Here is a 17,429-nt window from a genome sequence, read left to right as displayed (position 1 = left end):
TCGCTTGATCAGGGCCATCCTTCAGTGAAAATGCTTTTGTTAGTGTGTGGGGGTGAAGAACATGACTACTCACTGGTACCATCTGGTGCTACTGGCCACTCATGTAAACATGAAAGCAATTTTACCCTCCATTGCCTTTGTACCTTCAGTGCTACAGTGAACCAGGCAAATAAACTTCGTAAGGAAATACTTTCGCCCTCATGGCCCCTTGAAAGTGTCCAGGACCCCAAGAGGCCTATGGGCCACTTTGAAACCCACAGTTAATAACTATAACACACACAATAGCACTTAGGACACAACTAACGTTTAACATTTACTATTGCCATCAGGTTCTCCCCGCTTTTGCCGACCCTGCACATTTCCTGTCTTGGGTACCCTCTTTACCAGTGATTTAGATGGCCCCATCTTGCAAGGGTGCCTGGAAGATCACTTGAAATGGATGAACACTTCTCCGTGCTTACAAATAATTTAATAATTTATTTTTTAATTACCGCCATTGCCCCCAATCTTAAACTCTCAGTCCTTTGGTGGAGCTACTTCACAGAGAAAGACACAAAAGGATTAAAGAAATTCAGTCACATGGACCAGACTAGTCTCTCAGCCCTTCCAGAGGCATTGTACTTTTTAAGTTTTTTAAATTGGTTTTAGAGAGAGGGAAGGAGATAGAAAGATGGATGAGAAACATTGATCGGTGGCCCCATGCTAGGGATTGATGCTCAACCATTGAGCCACACTGGCCAACGGGGCAGCATTTGCACTTTTGAGTGGTGGTTAATAACTACCAGACTATTTAACAAACATCAAGTAAGTCCACGTTGGGGTCATGTTCCTTTAGTTGCTCTTGCCACACATGGCATGAGATGGGAGTCATCTAAAACACAAGGGGTGTGAGACTTGACAAGTGATTTGGGATCTGAAGATAAAGCAACACTGCCTCGAAGAGGGGCTTTTAATGAAATTAAGTCAACAGTTGTGAAACTACCTCCCTACATGGTTTCCGATTCATAGGCCACATACTTTCTTTTCAATCACAAAAAGCACCAGGGACATTTCTGAGGTTTGTTTTCAGGAGGGAAGAGCAGTTTAGTGGCTCTCCTCACACCGCCATGAACCCCTTCAGGCCAGGCTCTGGTCCAAAGCAAGCTGCTCCCTGCAGGCTGGAATCAGTCCTTGTCAGTCAGTTCATCAGGACTACCAGCCACTTCTCTCAGCAGGGCTATGTCTGATGAGAACCTGCTCTCAGAATAGATGCAACCTGACGTGGCACCCAGCATACAGTAGCACAAATTATAACAGTGTGACTTCATAATTCATTGTATGATGAAATACTCATTCTAAAATTAGGAAGATATTAGCACTTATTCCAAAATCCACAGTATAGTTGTTTAGTAAAACCATCAATGCAAAAACAAAAAACAACAAAAACAACCAATGCATGAACAGAGAAAACACAGTGACTCAATGGTTAAGACTGGTTAGTGTACAGGTTCACAGAAGGCAATCCTGATACTTTAGTCAGGAAGAATAATTTCCTAATTTTAGGAAATTTGACAAGCCTTATCAGCAAGCCCCTACATGTGGTGGTTTTAGCGATTGGGGTTTGTGGCTGGGACTTCAATTCTTGTTGACACAAAGATTTTAATGAAATGAAAGTGAAGTGGGACTTATTGAAAGATACATTCCAAGTAAGGAGTGGGACAGTCCAAAGAAATGGCCCCAAAGTCCTGGGTTATATGCTTTAAATAAGGGGTTATCTAGGTAGAAACTGTCATTTGCATTCAAGAATTGATGGAAGCCAAAGCAGGTTTGGCTCAGTGGATAGAGCGTTGGTCTGCGGACTGAAGGGTCCCAGGTTCGGTTCCGGTCAAGGGCATGTGCCTTGGTTGCGGGCATATCCCCAGTGGGGGGTGTGCAGGAGGCAGCTGATTGATATTTTTCTCTCGTCAATGTTTCTGACTATCCCTCTCCCTCTCTGTAAAAAAAAATCAATAAAATATCTTATAAAATAAATTGACGGAAAAAGGTTATTTCTTCTGTGCATGCCCTTACCCATAATGCATATAAAAAAATCCACGGGTGTGTGTGTATGTAAAAACTGCAATACAATTTTATTATTAGTCCAGAACCCTAGTAAGGTCCAATTGAGGTCATGTCACTTTCCTCTGAGCTTGTTCAGAACCTGCCCACTGGTGGTCTGCTGGCTGCTAGCTGCCCAGATGCAGAGAACCTTGTTCAGGACCCCAGGGCAGGCCCCACCCTATCCGCTCATGTCTAACTTCCTAACAGTAGCACATAAGTCAACTTTATTATGATTCTCTGTAAGAAACATTCTTTTAGAAAACACAGAAACATACTCAAGCAAAATAGCCTCGGGGATGAGAGGGTAACCTAGACCATCTGGATTTGACCGGGCTCTACAATTTATAGGCCACGAGATGCCTAGCAAGTGATCGAATCCCCTTAGGGTGTGAATAAGAAATGCATCTCCTTCACAGGATGAGAACTGAGCTGAACTCATCTTCAGAACGGCTACTGGGTGGCCCGTGGCAATGGCAGCCATTGCTGCAGCGGCCAGTGTATCTCAGTACAGAATTAAGCCAAGGTCAATGTCCCCATTCATGGCAATTGCCAAGGCACTTCCTCCCACTGGATCCATTTCTCTTATTTCCTAGAATTCATTCTACCCTCCACTTGTTCTGCCCTGATAACCTCAAATGGGTTCTCACTCGCTGTTCTAGGTATCTGCAGGTGCTGGAGTCTGAGCCCAGGTGGCCTTCTCCCTACACAAAATGGTTTGCATTCAGGATGGTCCAGAACAACAACAACAAAAAAACCCCACAAAAAACACACACACACACAAATCAATAGGGATTAAGTGGAGATTACACTTTTAATGCTGGTCTCATTAGCACTGTAATATCCTAGGTCAGTGGTTGGCAAACTCATTAGTCAACAGAGCCGACTATCAACAGTACTACTGAAATTTCTTTTGAGAGCCAAATTTTTTAAGCTTAAACTATATAGGTAAGTACATTGTTACTAACTTAATTAGGGTACTCATAAGCTGGCCTTTGCTAAAAACTCAAGGGGCCAAAGAGCCAAAGTTTGCCGACCACTATTCTAGGTTATGACAATGTAACCCAATAGCACTTAAGACAGCCCAGAATTTTGTGGTAGAAACACCCATCTATGACAGATCTCTAGAATCAAAAGATCCAGCCATTGAGGTAGGTGGAGCATTTAAATATACTTGAGGATCAAGCCCATATTCCTCTCAATGTTAAATCTTGAGAACAATCTTAATGTTTAAGCTGTTAAAATAGTTCCCAGAGCTTATTAAAACAAATAACTCCTTGAATGAAGGCAATATTTGATCACAGTGAATGCTATTAAACTTCAAGAGCAGCCCTAGCTGGTTTGGCTCAGTGGATAGAGCTGCAACCTGTGGACTGAAGGGTCCCAGGTTTGATTCTGGTCAAGGGCACATGCCCAGGTTGTGGGCTTGATCCCCAGTTGGGGACATGCAGGAGGCAGCCAATCAATGATTCTCTCATCACTGATGTTTCTCTCTCTTCCTTCTCCCTTCATCTCTGAAATCAATAAAGATATATATATATATATATATTAATAAAATAAAAATTAAAAAAAAAAACAAAACCCAAAACTTCAAAAGCAGAAAGGTGGTTTTTAAAGAGATCCCTTTAATATAACGAATACAAAAGCTTGTCAGAAAGTGTTCCTACAATTACACATCTTTGAACAAGTGAAACTATAGTTACTAAACAACTAGTTTTATTATAGCATCTACAGTGTCTAAAAAAGAACAAAATAAATAACCGTAAATGCATCATAAGACACCCTTTTATTTAATTCAGTAGTGGTTGTTACTACTACATTTTATTTTAATTTTTTTTTTATTCTTCAGATTCTCCAGGCTTACGGATATCATCAATCTTCAAAATCATTCTAACCATTTGTGTTGCAAGAGAGATTTGTTGCTTTTTGCCAATCAAGGTTTCTATGACATGTTGTTGCTTCATATCTGAAAAATACAAGTAAGTTGGTTATCCTAAAATATCAGACATTTAATTTTGAAAACTTGTTTTGATTAATGAAATCAGACTAAAAGGCGGAAATTACAAATTTGGAAGCAAGTTAAATTCTGAGGAATAAATTTCATTACTGCCAAGGACATTCTGGAATTTGAACCTGGTTTTTACCAGAAAGCTAGGGTGGAGGTGGGGACAGGGGGCACCTCTTTTCAATTTTAAGCTAAAATGCTAGGTGATTAAGTGAAACCTTTCAGTGACATCTCACCCAAGACTATCCAACATTACATAACTTAGTAAACATGAAATAAGTGACATCTGACTGTACTTCAAGTGTAAGATAATTACAAGACCTAAAAATGGTAAATTTAAGCACAACCAAGCATTCAGATTTAAAAAATTAAATACCTGACAGTTGTTGCTGTTATAACATCTCTGGGCTTTTACATGAAAAGCAAAACACATCTATACCTCTAAGTGAAAACATAAACTGTCCATTTCTGCAAAACTTCAGACACAGCACAAGCAGTACAAAAAGTGTGAGGACCACTGTTTCAGCAAGCTCATGCTATACTACCTTTCAGCAAGTAAACTGTTCACGTGGCCACAGCACATCCCATTTATAAAACACCCCATAATTTATGCAATACAAGCATAGAATAAGCTATGAATTAAGTCAGTTTCAGGGCTATTTTATGAAAGACTCAGAACCAAAACACTTGGACAGACATTTGTGTAAAAAAAGTAAGATTTTTTAAAAAACAGATGAAAATGGAAGCCATCTTTGGCATAAATACCACACTGTAGTCGCAACCAAACCAGTATCTGAAATTCAGGACCTGAATACCTCAAGTGCGTAAGTCTTAAAAAAGCTGTGGTAACCTCACAGAAAGCATTACATCCTATGTAACTACTCAATTTAAATCAAAACACAGCCCCACCCACAGGTGTAACAGCTCCTCACCGTTTGTACCCTTGTGCATACAGTCAATCCCAAGAGCAGGGTTCTTATCCTTCACTTGTCTGGCTCGGACCTCCGACATCGTCTGGATGGGATTCATGCCACTGTTCTCCGCTAGGGCCATGGGGATGACCTCCAGGGCATCGGCGAATGCTCGCATGGCATACTGCTCCAAGGTTGGGCACTAGAGGGTACAGGATTAATATAAGTGTGCTTGGCAAAAACACCCCCAGGAGCAATTTATTGTAGAAACATAATTACATACCTTGAAAAAAAAAAAAAAAACCCCACATAAACAAGCTCACAAAGAATTCTAAGCACAGGCTATCTGGTCTACTTTTAATTTATCAAAATGTTAAAATGTCACCACAGAATAAGGAAGAAGGTATACTTCTGAGAGAAGTCTGAGAATCAGCTCTTCCTGGTTTGTTTGTATTATATAATTAATTTTGAATTTCAAATAACATTTAAGTGTAGAGATTTACACAAACAGTAGTTGGCAAGGCTGGAATGATCTGGAATGAACTGAGAAATGCTAGTTGACGGTAACTGAATTTGCCTACACAAACATGAGAATATTCTCAGATCGAACACCTATTACACCTCTGATGCTCTTGTTTACTTTCAGTCTAGCGCCCGGTTGCTTCGGAGCACCGCTTCCTCACATACCAGAACCGTCTTAGTCCTTCCTGAGCCCCCGGTGCACCTTACCTTATCTGCTGCTTGGCTGACTGCTAAAGCACAAGCGATTTCAGCAGCGCCTCCACCATACACCACACGATTATCACGGATGAGGTTCCGGATGACACACAAGGCATCGTGAAGGGATCGCTTTGCTTCCTCGATGATCTGGGGAAACAGTGCTGCCTGAATTAATGTGGTCTTGATTTATTCATTTTAGAGCCAAACACTTGGCACCTCCAGTTTAACGTCAGTGCTTGCTGAAAATATTCCTATCTCCCCCATTAAAACCAGCTTGGTTAAAACAAATGCAGAGAGCCTGCCAGAATATCTGTTATCACATGGTTTCTATTTTTACTTCCTTTCCCTATAATATAATCAAGACACATGAAACAGGTAGCCAGTGACTCATTCCAAGACACACAACCAAGCGAAGGGGTCACACAAAACAGACAAAGAAAAACCTCACAATGAGTCCTTTATTATGATGCACTAAAAATCCACTGTAGGAAAATGGAGAGATCAATGGTTATTTACTTAGCTTCCCTATTTCTACCCACGGGACTGAAGAAAGGCAAATGTGCCTTGCAGAACTGACAACAGAACATGGTTTTCAATAATTTAATACCACAATATATCATTGTTTCTTTCAGAAAAATGATCCTGTTTAGTTATGGCAATGGTGTCTCTCTCTGTTAATATGTTATGGGCAAAGCCAAACCATACATCAAAACTGCAAAATATGTAGAACAAATAACTCAATTCTCACCATCTTATTTCCTCCTCTGATGAAAATGGTTACAGCTCTGGAGTTCTTACACTGCTCAATGACCAGCATCTTGTCCTTCGTTGTCCCAAACGAGATCTCTTTTACAATCCCAGCAAAGCCCAGCTTCTCAGCTGTGAGCTCTGAGAAGCGGGGGACGATCCGCCCTCCTGTTGCAATGGCAATCAACTATTGGGATGGGACGGGCAGAGAAGGAAGACAATGTTGGTCCACATTAAACTTTCACAACTGGATCACAAATGAGCTTGTTCACTAGAATTGCTGCCCCATTCTGGCTAAAAAAAATTTCAAGTTCAACAACAACAAAACCTTGATAAATGAACAAAGCTGTCGGGAGCCGTGTCTTGTTTGGGTCTGTCACCCTGAAGTTCTTGACCCCATCTCTTGATTGTACCTCTGAATCAGAGCCCTGCATAGCTGTCCCTCTGCAAACCAGGATGCAGTGAGGACCAATGAGGCCATGTTGTCCAGGTACAGAGCATGTCTAGGATGGTTGTCAGTACCGGCAGACACAGAGTGGGTAAGACCACCCTTGAGAGCCAAGGAAAGCCCAAATAAGGTGATCCATGGAAAGCACAAGCCACAGAACACCGGGAACAGATGGCACTATTAGTAAAACCAGAAAAAAAGATCCTAGCACTTTTCTCTCTCCAAGCTCATCCCCCTCGAATCTATAAAGCCTTAGCATGAATTGGTAATTTAAGACAAGCGCTATCAAAGCAACCCCAAGATACACAAATGCATTGTAAGGTCCGACCCTAAGTTCATCCGTCTCTTTCCACAGAGCTTCCTTACCTCGATTTCAGGTCCCCCGACCCAGCGAACCGCAGGCAAGTTGTTCTGAAGAAGTAAGTGATTCGCTTCATCATCAAAGCCCCACTGACAAATAGCTAGGTTAGCGCCAGTTTCTTTAATCTAGGAAGACATGCCACAATCATGTTAAGAAAAAGTATTCTTGGGAGGGAGAAGGAAAGAGGGAGTGAGAAAAAAACAAGTATTCTTTGTGCTCTAATGTTTGAAAAAAGGTTAAAAAAGGTGAGATACATAGTTGAGTTAGGTGGGTAAACTGAAATAAAAGCACAGGAAAGGAAACATACAACTACTTTCGGTCAGCTCCACATCCTAAATAATGAGCATATGTCAATGGGAATCACCTCACTTTAAAAAATATATATATTTTATTGATTTTTCTACACAGAAGAACGGAGAGGGATAGAGAGTTAGAAACATCAATTAGCTGCCTCCTGCACACTCCCTACTGGGGATGTGTTCGAAACCAAGGTACATGCCCTTGACCGGAATCAAACCTGGAACCCGTTAGTCCGCAGGCTGACACTCTATCCACCGAGCCAAACTGGCGAGTGCTGAATCACCTCACTTTTAAACTAAGCTTTAAAAATCAGTAATTCATACTGACCTCAATTGTTATAGTGAAGCAAAACAAGAGTCAACAAAGCTAAATACCCCGATAGCTCCCAGGAAATCAAGGTAACAGCTCTGCCCTGTCACAAATACCTATGAAGCAGTTTCATTCACTTGTGTTTCAACAGGACATTTTAGACATACATTGCTGCGCAACTTGCTTTTCTCACCTAAGCGGGCTGTCCTTTGTGGATTCATGGGTAGACCTATTTAGAGACCAACAAAGATGATCCTGCTTCTAACAAGATCCTCTACCCTTTGCAAATGGCTCATGATTTGGCCCAAGGCGGCATGATTACCAGCCGACTGTCCCTCTCTCCCTCCCTCTCTCAGTGATCACCTGCAATAACTGAGCTATAGTCACAGCCTCCATTTCACTTCTATCCTCACCCAAGACTCCCAGGTCATGCACTGCACCTGGCTCTCCACCTCTCCTTCCATCTCCAATTCTCTGGAACTCAGCACATTAACAGAAAATTCCTTGTTGCAATGTCTCCATTACATTCTTGCTGTGAACAAACCCTGGCTGTCCCCTGCACTCTACTCAATTTGCTATTTTCTTCTTCCATGTGCTCAGAGTAGGAGAGGGATCCTTCTTGCTCCTCACAGCCTCCCCATTTCTCTTGAGTCACTCTCTCAAATTCTTTAAAACATTAGCATCTGGCAACCTCACTATTCCCATTATCATTCCTGGCAACCTAAACATCTACCAACACAGTCCATCCAACTCCCTTGGCCTCAGTTCCCACGCTTTTCCTCCACTGCATCTTGGCCGGCATTCCCATGACCACCCAGGTAAGGGACCTGTATTTACAAACTCCTGCCAGCATGCTCCAGCTCAGCTCTGATGTTCTCTTCACCTGCCAATGTCTGTAACACAGTCCCTCCCTCTTTTCCCTTATTCTGCACCTTAAGAGCAAGAGCTCAGCTTTGTTCAGTTCTTTATCTCAGTGCCTGACATAAAGTAGGCACTCAGAAATATACTATGAAGGATTCAATTTAATACACACGAAAAAAATCAAACACCTCCAGTTTTTGCTTGCTATGATGTCCATGTTCATCTATATTTGAGTTCTACTGTTTTAAATTGCCAAAGAAGACTGCTATGCCACAGAGCAGATACATGTAAAATAGTAACAACCAAAAAAAGAAAAGTAATAAAAAAAAAAAAAGAAAAAAAAAAAAAGAAAAGTAATAGCCAGAAGGGGAAGAGGGAAAATATTTACAAAATAATACTCTAACTTATATAAGCAAAGAGCTGGGATTTCTATGATTGCATTTGGGTTTAATTTCCAGGTACCCAGGAACTTCTTTAAGAGTTATATTTAGAGGTCTAAAGTATGTGGTAAAATTGTCTAAACTTCAAACTTACTAGTTAAGTGTGTCCAAGAGAGTAAGTACAATTCAACATAACTGAGTCTACTCTTTCTGATACCCTAGACATATGACCATTTTAAAACAAAATCAGACTTCTTTACCCCTTATCACTTTGATTTGTTCTCCTTGTGACTATTTGTAACTTTCAGAATTTAAAATGAAGACGGGGCCTATACTGTTAATGTTATTTGTAGTCACACAAGGAAGTGTTAAGCTAGTAAAGGGTAATGCCACACACCTTTATTACCTACAACAATTGCCTAACAGCATCCTTCAGGAACTGCAATGTCACTAAGAGCTATGGGGAGACTTACCTGATGAATCATCTCTTCAAACTTCTCCTTTTCGTATTTCTGAAGGGCTTTATAGTCTTCCACAGAGGTCACATCCAGCTTATGCTTCGTCTTTGGTTTTGGTGGTTCAAATGGACATGTGAGAATTGCAATCTTAGCATCTTGTACTGCCTATGGGGAAGAACAGAATCATCTGAGTTGGTGGCTCTAAGAGTTAAAAAGCCTGATGAAGCTGTGAAACGCAATGACTTACTTTTGGCATCTGTGGATGACTGAAATCCTTGTCCACAATCACGCCCTTAATAAGTTTAGTGTCCTCCAATCTCCCGCCCACTTTGCCTTCTACTTTGATGAGCTCAAAGTCAACGTCTCTGCGCTGCATATCAGCCACAGTGAGAACAGCATTCACGGCAATCTCCGCCATTTGTCGGTGACAGCTGTTAACCCTAATGAAAACATGCAAACACACCGTTCATATTCACTAACAGGTACTGAAACCAAAGTAGACTATATAATGTAACATGGTAACTCAAATGTAAGATAATATATTGCAACTCAAATGTTTTATAAAATCATGCTCAGAGTCTCAGAAAGGAATGCCATCAGAACCTGTACTGTCAACAGTCTGGCACAGGGATTCTTAACCTCAGATCCAAAGGGAACCGGAAACTTGGGGGAAAAATTTACATCTTTATTTTCACTAACTCTAAAATTTAGTATTTCCTTCTACATGAATGCACACAGAAGTGACTACTGAAGTATGAAAAGAACAAAGATTTTCCTAAGACTCTGTTACTTTTTAAGAACACTATTTTTTTTTTTTAAATATATTTTATTGATTTTTCACAGAGAGGAAGAGAGAGGGACAGAGAGTTAGAAACATCGATGAGAATCATCGATCAGCTGCCTCTTGCACACCCCCTACTGGGGATGTGCCCGCAACCAAGGTACATGCCCTTGCCCGGAATCGAACCCGGGACCCTTCAGTCCGCAGGCCGACGCTCTATCCATTGAGCCAAACCGGTCCCGGCTTTAAGAACACTATTAATATTTTATAAGTTTAAAACAGAATCAGAAAGAAATCACCCAGGAAAAGCCAATATTATCTTAATGAGGTGTAACAACTTACTAGGAAGTGAATTAATGTGGTATCCTACATTGCAGAATTTTCTTTCTTTTTAAAGACAAAACTGTTTATTTTTATTTATTTCAGAGAGAGAGAGGGAGAGATAGAAACATCAAGGAGAATCACTGATCGGGTGCCTCCTGCATGCCCCCACTAGAGACCAAGCCCACAATCTGGGCATGGAATCAAACCCGGGACCTGTGTCCACAGGCTGATGCTCCATCCAGTTAGCCAAACCTGCTAAGGCAAGCATGTCAAACTTGCGGCCCGAAATGAGTATTTTTGTGGCCCAGCCAATATAACAGCGTGTAAAAAATGGTGTTGCATTCATTTCCCTTACAAGCCTTATGCACAGGCAAACCAGTTCTCACTAACACTAGCAGCGAATATTTTAGCAGCCGACGGCCACGCCTTTAATCTTATACTGACTTGTTTGGTGTGCGCAACAGGAAATATTTTACTTTCAGAGAATAAGAAAAATAGGTTTATTTGTGTTACGCTTATTAATTTGTGCAGTTACTCACTGTCTGTTAATGTTTAAGAAAAAATATTAATTTTTATTAAAATGTTCTATTATTTTATGTAAATGATTATTCATGTATTTCAGCCTTTCTGTATTCAGCATGTCTCTACTGAAATAAATCTACCTTCCTATGAAAACTGAAGCTTTCGTTTTTTCTGTGGCTCATATAAACTTAAACCTTGTTTATTTGGCCTGTGTTAACCTTTGAGTTTGACATGCTTGGGCTAGTGCCTACCTTCAGAATTTTCCACTGCAACACTGATGTTACCTTTTTTGAAAGCTTTGAAACATTGTAATAGACTGCTCAATAAATTTACTTTTAATTCTGGAAAAAACACAAGGGAAATCTAGTAATTGAAATGGTATCTGAAGTCTTACATCATTTAAAAAAATAACCATGAAACTATATTTTGCTTTATGCTGAATATGTCTACACCACATTAAAAACAAAGCAAAACCAAACTAACAATAGAAACAGAAGAAAACTCATCAAATCAATAGGAAGCCAACAAGGCTCTTTCCTACTGCCTTTAGGCACAAGAAAACTTTGCCACTCGTAACACTGAGAACGTACACTTTGGAGCCCAGCGTGGTTTTCGCAGTCTCAATCAGGGGTTCAGTTAATTTCATGTCAACAAGGACACTATCGCTGATCTGATCCAGGTACTCGATAGCAATGCGGGCGGCTTGCTCATAGCCATCGGCGATCCTGATAGGGTGAATGCCACGGTCCAGCAGCTGCTCGGCTTCTTCCAACAAGGCACCAGCCAGGACTGCAGACAAGATAATGCACAACTGGTTCAGGAAACGTTAAAACTTTGCCCTGAAACTCTAAAAGTTCTAGAATTAAGCTGGAAGCATCTCATAGGCTGACGATCTAATCTATTTTTAAAAGGAGAGCTTCTTATTTCAGTTCTAGCAAAGGTCTAACAGGTCTCCCATTATACTAATAGATGGATGCTCAACTGTCTATGATGTAAACAATGTAACTAGAGAATATAATGTGAAAACATTTTATAAAGGAAAAAAAATTTTGTTTCCTGGGTCAGGGATTTCTATCCTGTGAAATTGATGCACTCTAAGCACATGTAGGACAGTGTCTGATACCCAATTAAGATTTCTGAATAAATGAATTAAAATTCTATCTGCAAAAAAGGAAACATTAAAAAATAGCTCTTTAATCTTCCCCAAGTTTTTAACATTTCCGAACTTCAGAAAAAAATGCGAGAAGAGTAAAATGAACACTCTTTATTAATAACATTTTGTGACACAGATTTATTTTCTCTGTATATGCACTCTTTTCCTGTTCAACTGAGAATTGTTGAAACATGACTTGTCACCCCTAAGTATTTGAACACACAACTGAGAACCAGGGAACTTTCTACTTCAATGCAATGTACCTGTCACTCAGGAAACTTAACACTAAAAAAATATATATATATATACACACACACACACAATGTAGTGACACATAATCCACAATCAAATTCCCCCAAATGTCTCAACATCCCTCACGGCTTAAATAAAATCTGGCATCTGATCAAGTTTTATGCATTACAGTTCGTTGCCATTTCTCTTTGGCTCCTTTAATCTAACTACTGTCCCCTTCTGTCCTTTCATGATACTGATTAGTTTTGGAAGGTCTAGGACACTTGTTTTGTAGGGTGTCCTTCAACTTGAATTTGTTCATCTCCTCATAATTTGATTCAAAGCAAACATTCTGAGTAGGCATGTTAGCCATGTGATGCTAAATAACACCTCTTAAATAAGAAGTTATTTTGCCCTTTCTTACCAACCACTCCTGTGGTTCCGTCTCCAATTTCATCATCCTGTGATTTGGCCAGTTCAACCATCAACTTGGCAATCTGGTGATCAACATCCATCATGCTCAAAATGGTGGCACCATCATTAGTTACAGTCACATCACCATCTTTATCCACCATCATTTTATCAAGCCCTAAAAAGACAGGCGTGTTTAGAATGTTCTTGAGGGAAGAGGGAATTCAGCCTATAAAGAACAAGTCTTGACCCAGGTCCTATCAAGGAATTTATCATAAATATTCAACATATATAAAGACATTTTAGATTGGTCAATACAAAATAAAGCATTGCAAGCAATGTAAAATGGCTAAAACCAGAGAAACTAGGAAGAAAAATTATGGAGCATCACTAAATGTAGTATCACAAAAGATGACAGCTTTGATCTGTAATCTTGTAGGACCCCACACACTGTGCAGCAGCAGCCAACGGCCCACTCCAGCATTCCGCCCCCCCCATTCCTTTTTTTTTTTTTTTAAAATCTTCACCCGAGGATATTTTTTCCATTCATCCTAACAATAATATGCCAGCATCAACAACAATAGTCTACCAACTAGAAACATTCAATACACATCCTAGTCTTCAAGAAAGGAGATGCCAAGAAGTGCAGTAACTACAGGACTGCAGCTCTAATTTCCCGCACAAGTAAAGTCACCCTCAAGGTGATGGAGCAAAGGCTTCTATATGGAGCCAGAAATGCTGCGTGTCCAGCTGGATTCAGAAAACAGGCACTTGAGATCCAACTGTGAGCATTCGCTGAATACTGGCGTGCTCCAAAGAATTTCAGGAGGTTACTCTTGCTCTATAGACTAAGGAAAGCAGTGATTATGTGGATCATGAAAAGCCATGGGTTGTTCTGAAAGAAGCAGGTGTACCTCAGCACTGGATTATCTGTATTATGATCAGGAAGCCGCTGTCAGGACAGAATGTGGAGAGGCAGATGGTTTTCTATGGGCAAAGGTGTCAGAGAAGCTGCATTTTATCTCCCTATATATTTAATCTGCAGGCAGAACTGAGCTAGATTTAGAGGCAGGAGGACTGAAAATTGGTGGAAGAAATATTATTAACTTAAGATATGCAGATGACACCATCCTACTGGCAGGAAGCAGCAATGATTTGAAATGACTTCTGATGAAAGTGAAAGAAAGTGCCAAAGCTGGGCTGCATCTGAACATCCAGAAGACAAAAATTATGCCCACAGAAGAAACGTACAACTTTAACACAGACAATGAAGACATTGGGTCCTGCAGGATTATAAATCAAAGCTGTCTTCTTTTGCTACTATTATATGATACTAAATTAAACAGGAAAAAGCAAATAGTCAAGTTACATATCATTTTAATAGTTCAAAGCATACAATTAGTGATGAAATTGTTAAAGATTTTGCTTATCTTGGCAAATTAAGCCTGACATAGACCACTGAAGGCAAAAATGGCAAAGCTGCAACTGTCCTACTATAGGCATGTCATCAGAAAGCAGAGTTCTTTGGAAAAGATAATAATGCTGGGCAAATAGAAGGTAGCAGAGAAAAAAAAGGAAGACCGACTATGAGGTAGAGAGACTCCATAAAAGCCATAAGCACGAGTCTATAGGAGCAGAGCAGAGCAGGTGAGGACAGGACACTGTGTCATGACTCTATCCATAGGGTTGCTAGGGGTCAGAGCTGACTCAAGTGCATGTAACATATGCACATGATTTGGAAAAGGATAATAAAATAATGTTATGTTAAAAAACATCTGACCGCCGAAACTGGTTTGGCTCAGTGGATAGAGCGTCGGTCTGTGGACTGAAAGGTCGGTCCTGGGTTCGATTCCGGTTAAGGGTATGTACATTGGTTGCGGGTACATCCCCGGTAGGGGGTGTGCAGGAGGCAGCTGGTCGATGTTTCTCTCTCATTGACGTTTCTAGCTCTCTATCCCTCTCCCTTCCTCTCTATGGAAAATCAATAAAATATATTAAAAAAAAACACACACATATACACAAGACATCTGACCTAAAGTTGAACATACATTATGACTATCACCATGTTTAGAGTACAAAATATACCAAAATTCTGGCTGTATTAGGGGAGTAGGTTGGCCCCCTCCATTCCCCTCTTCTGTCAAGAGGTTTTATTGTTTAGCCTCTGATTTAAAATTTTTGTCAAACTCAGAATGTTAGTCTCTTACCATTTGGTCCAAGTGATGTTCTCATTGTATTTGCTACAGCCTTTGCTGCCATTATATGAGACTAAATGAAACAGAAAAAAGCAAATATTCAAGTTACATATAATTTTAATAGTTCAAAGCATACAGCTGATGACTGATGATAAGTACACTTTGCAATGCTGACTTCATGTGAGAGTCCAGCCATAGACATACAGCACCTTGAACAGTCACATGATGGTTCATTGCAGAAACATGCTTCTCTCAAATGGTCTAGCCAACAAACCACCTGTACAAAGTCACCCTTGCTGTTACCTGCCAAGGGTATCAATACTGAAACATGGAAGCTTAAAATCACTTGTTCCTAGTTCCACACATAATTAGGTCCACTTTCCCTCCATATCTGGTTTCCTTTCTATTCTTGCTATCATAGCCTAACTCAGATCCATAGACCCTACAGAAATCCAGGGTCTCGTATCTCACCTCTTAACCTTCAGATTCATCCTACATCCACCGAAGCCATCCGTCCATTTCTCTGCCCCTCATCAGTCCCCAAACCTAAATGCCCCCTGCCCCCAACATGCAGGTCTAAAGGCTTCAGCTTTTCAGAGCCTCCTCACTACCAAATCTGAGACCTAGTTCCTTCCAGTGAGGATTGTCTATGCCTGTTCCCCCAAACATGTCCCCTAGCCACCGAAACCCGGACCAATTTTTAAAGCAGTTCAAATGCACATGTTCTGTGAGGCCTTCCTTCCCCAGTTACCCCATCTGACAGAGAAGAAGACACAAAGTTCGTTAGATTTGTGAAAATGTAATTCTTAAAAATATACTTTGACTTACCCTACATAATAAAAAGCTAATATGCAAATTGTCCCTACAGGGAAGAGTTCTACTGGGAATTAGACATGCGCTGATCACCAGGGCACAGCACTGGCAGTAGGTAGCAGTGGAGGCACTGCCAGCACCAATGAGTGGGACCATGGCGGGATGCTGGAGCAGGTGAGCAGGCTGCACCAGCCCAAGGTGAATGCTAAGGGAGGTCCCAGATGGCACCCAGGAGCCACTAGGGACCCTACCCATTTACGAATTTCATGCACTAAGCCTCTAGTGTCTATATACTGGAATTTTTAAAGAATAATAACTGTAGGGAGGTAGTCCCTAAAGCAGGGGATATTTCATTCCCCAGGAGACACTAGGCAATCCCTGAAGACATGTTTGATTGTCAAACCGGGGAAGGAGCCTGGCTGGTGTGGTTCAGTGGTTTGAGCATCAACCTATGAACCAGGAGGTCACAGTTCAATTGCTGGTCAGGGCACATGCCTGGATTGCAGGCTTGATCCCTAGTGGGGGGTGTGCAAGAGGCAGATGATCAATGATTCTCAACATTGATGTTTCTATCTCGTAATCCCTCTCCCTTCTTCTCTGAAATAAAAATATATTTTAAAAAAATGGGGAGGCGGCTATTACTGGCAATAGGTAAAGAGATCAGTCAGGGATGATGCTAAAGATCCCGAATAGGACAGCTCCCACCACAATAAATAATCTGGCCCCAAATGTTACAATGCCAAGGCTGAGAACCCAAATCTAGACGCCCTGGTTTTGGAGTTAGACAGAAGTGGGCTTTACCCATGGCCTGTTCTTCACTAGCTCTGTGACCTAGTTGGAACTGCCCCACCCAGTTCGGAAAGGCGCTTGCAGCTCCTCCACAACCCCTAAGACTTGCGGGGTGCGGGGCTGCACCCGAGAGGGATCCCCTCGGCCTTTCCCAAAGCACATGGCAGACCCGCTCCCGTGCTTGCGCAGGCGCAGAGACCAGGGTTCGGCCACTTCCTTCATCCCAGCGTCCGTGCGTCCCGGTCCCGTTACCTTGAGAGCCTCCAGTCCCATAAGACGAGTCTTGCGGTCCTGATCCTTGATGATGAGAAAAGGGCGCCCATATTCATCGAAGGCGAGAGTCCCGAAGGACGCCATGGCTCTGCAGCTGGGGTTACCTCCCCACAACCGGCGGAGACCACTCCGGAACTGAGACCGCGCCTTCCGCTCGCGGGAGGGCTCAACCGCTCGCGCGTGCGCAGAGCAGCCCGCTCGAGACTTATGTTTCGCCTGAGACTAGTTTCACGCCAGACAGTACTTTCTGGAATCGGCGGCCTTCGGAAATGCCTATCATCTGGGAAGCTGTGGGGGGGGACGTTCGATGTCACCGATGGGAACTTGGGAACCCGCAAGTTGAGAGTAGACAGAATTTAGT

At 41.5% G+C, this 17,429-nt stretch overlaps 1 protein-coding gene across 1 annotated transcript; it reads right to left on the bottom strand.

The window, feature by feature from the left end:
• Positions 1-3,680: 3,680 nt before the first annotated feature.
• Positions 3,681-17,245, bottom strand: CCT5 (chaperonin containing TCP1 subunit 5). Its single transcript, XM_084881927.1, has 11 exons — positions 17,048-17,245; positions 15,206-15,266; positions 13,012-13,176; positions 11,794-11,992; positions 9,824-10,016; positions 9,592-9,741; positions 7,274-7,393; positions 6,461-6,646; positions 5,722-5,859; positions 5,014-5,194; positions 3,681-4,042 (listed from the first exon to the last, which is right to left on the bottom strand). The coding sequence occupies exons 1-11, from the start codon at positions 17,150-17,152 to the stop codon at positions 3,915-3,917; spliced, it is 1,626 nt and encodes a 541-aa protein (XP_084738053.1). The 5' UTR covers positions 17,153-17,245; the 3' UTR covers positions 3,681-3,914.
• Positions 17,246-17,429: the final 184 nt, after the last annotated feature.

Source organism: Pipistrellus hanaki (genome assembly GCF_964339955.1).
Source record: "Pipistrellus hanaki genome assembly, chromosome: 4".
Taxonomy (NCBI): domain Eukaryota; kingdom Metazoa; phylum Chordata; class Mammalia; order Chiroptera; family Vespertilionidae; genus Pipistrellus; species Pipistrellus hanaki.
Note: the sequence above shows the minus strand (reverse complement) of the source record. Positions and strands in the feature narration are given on the sequence as shown.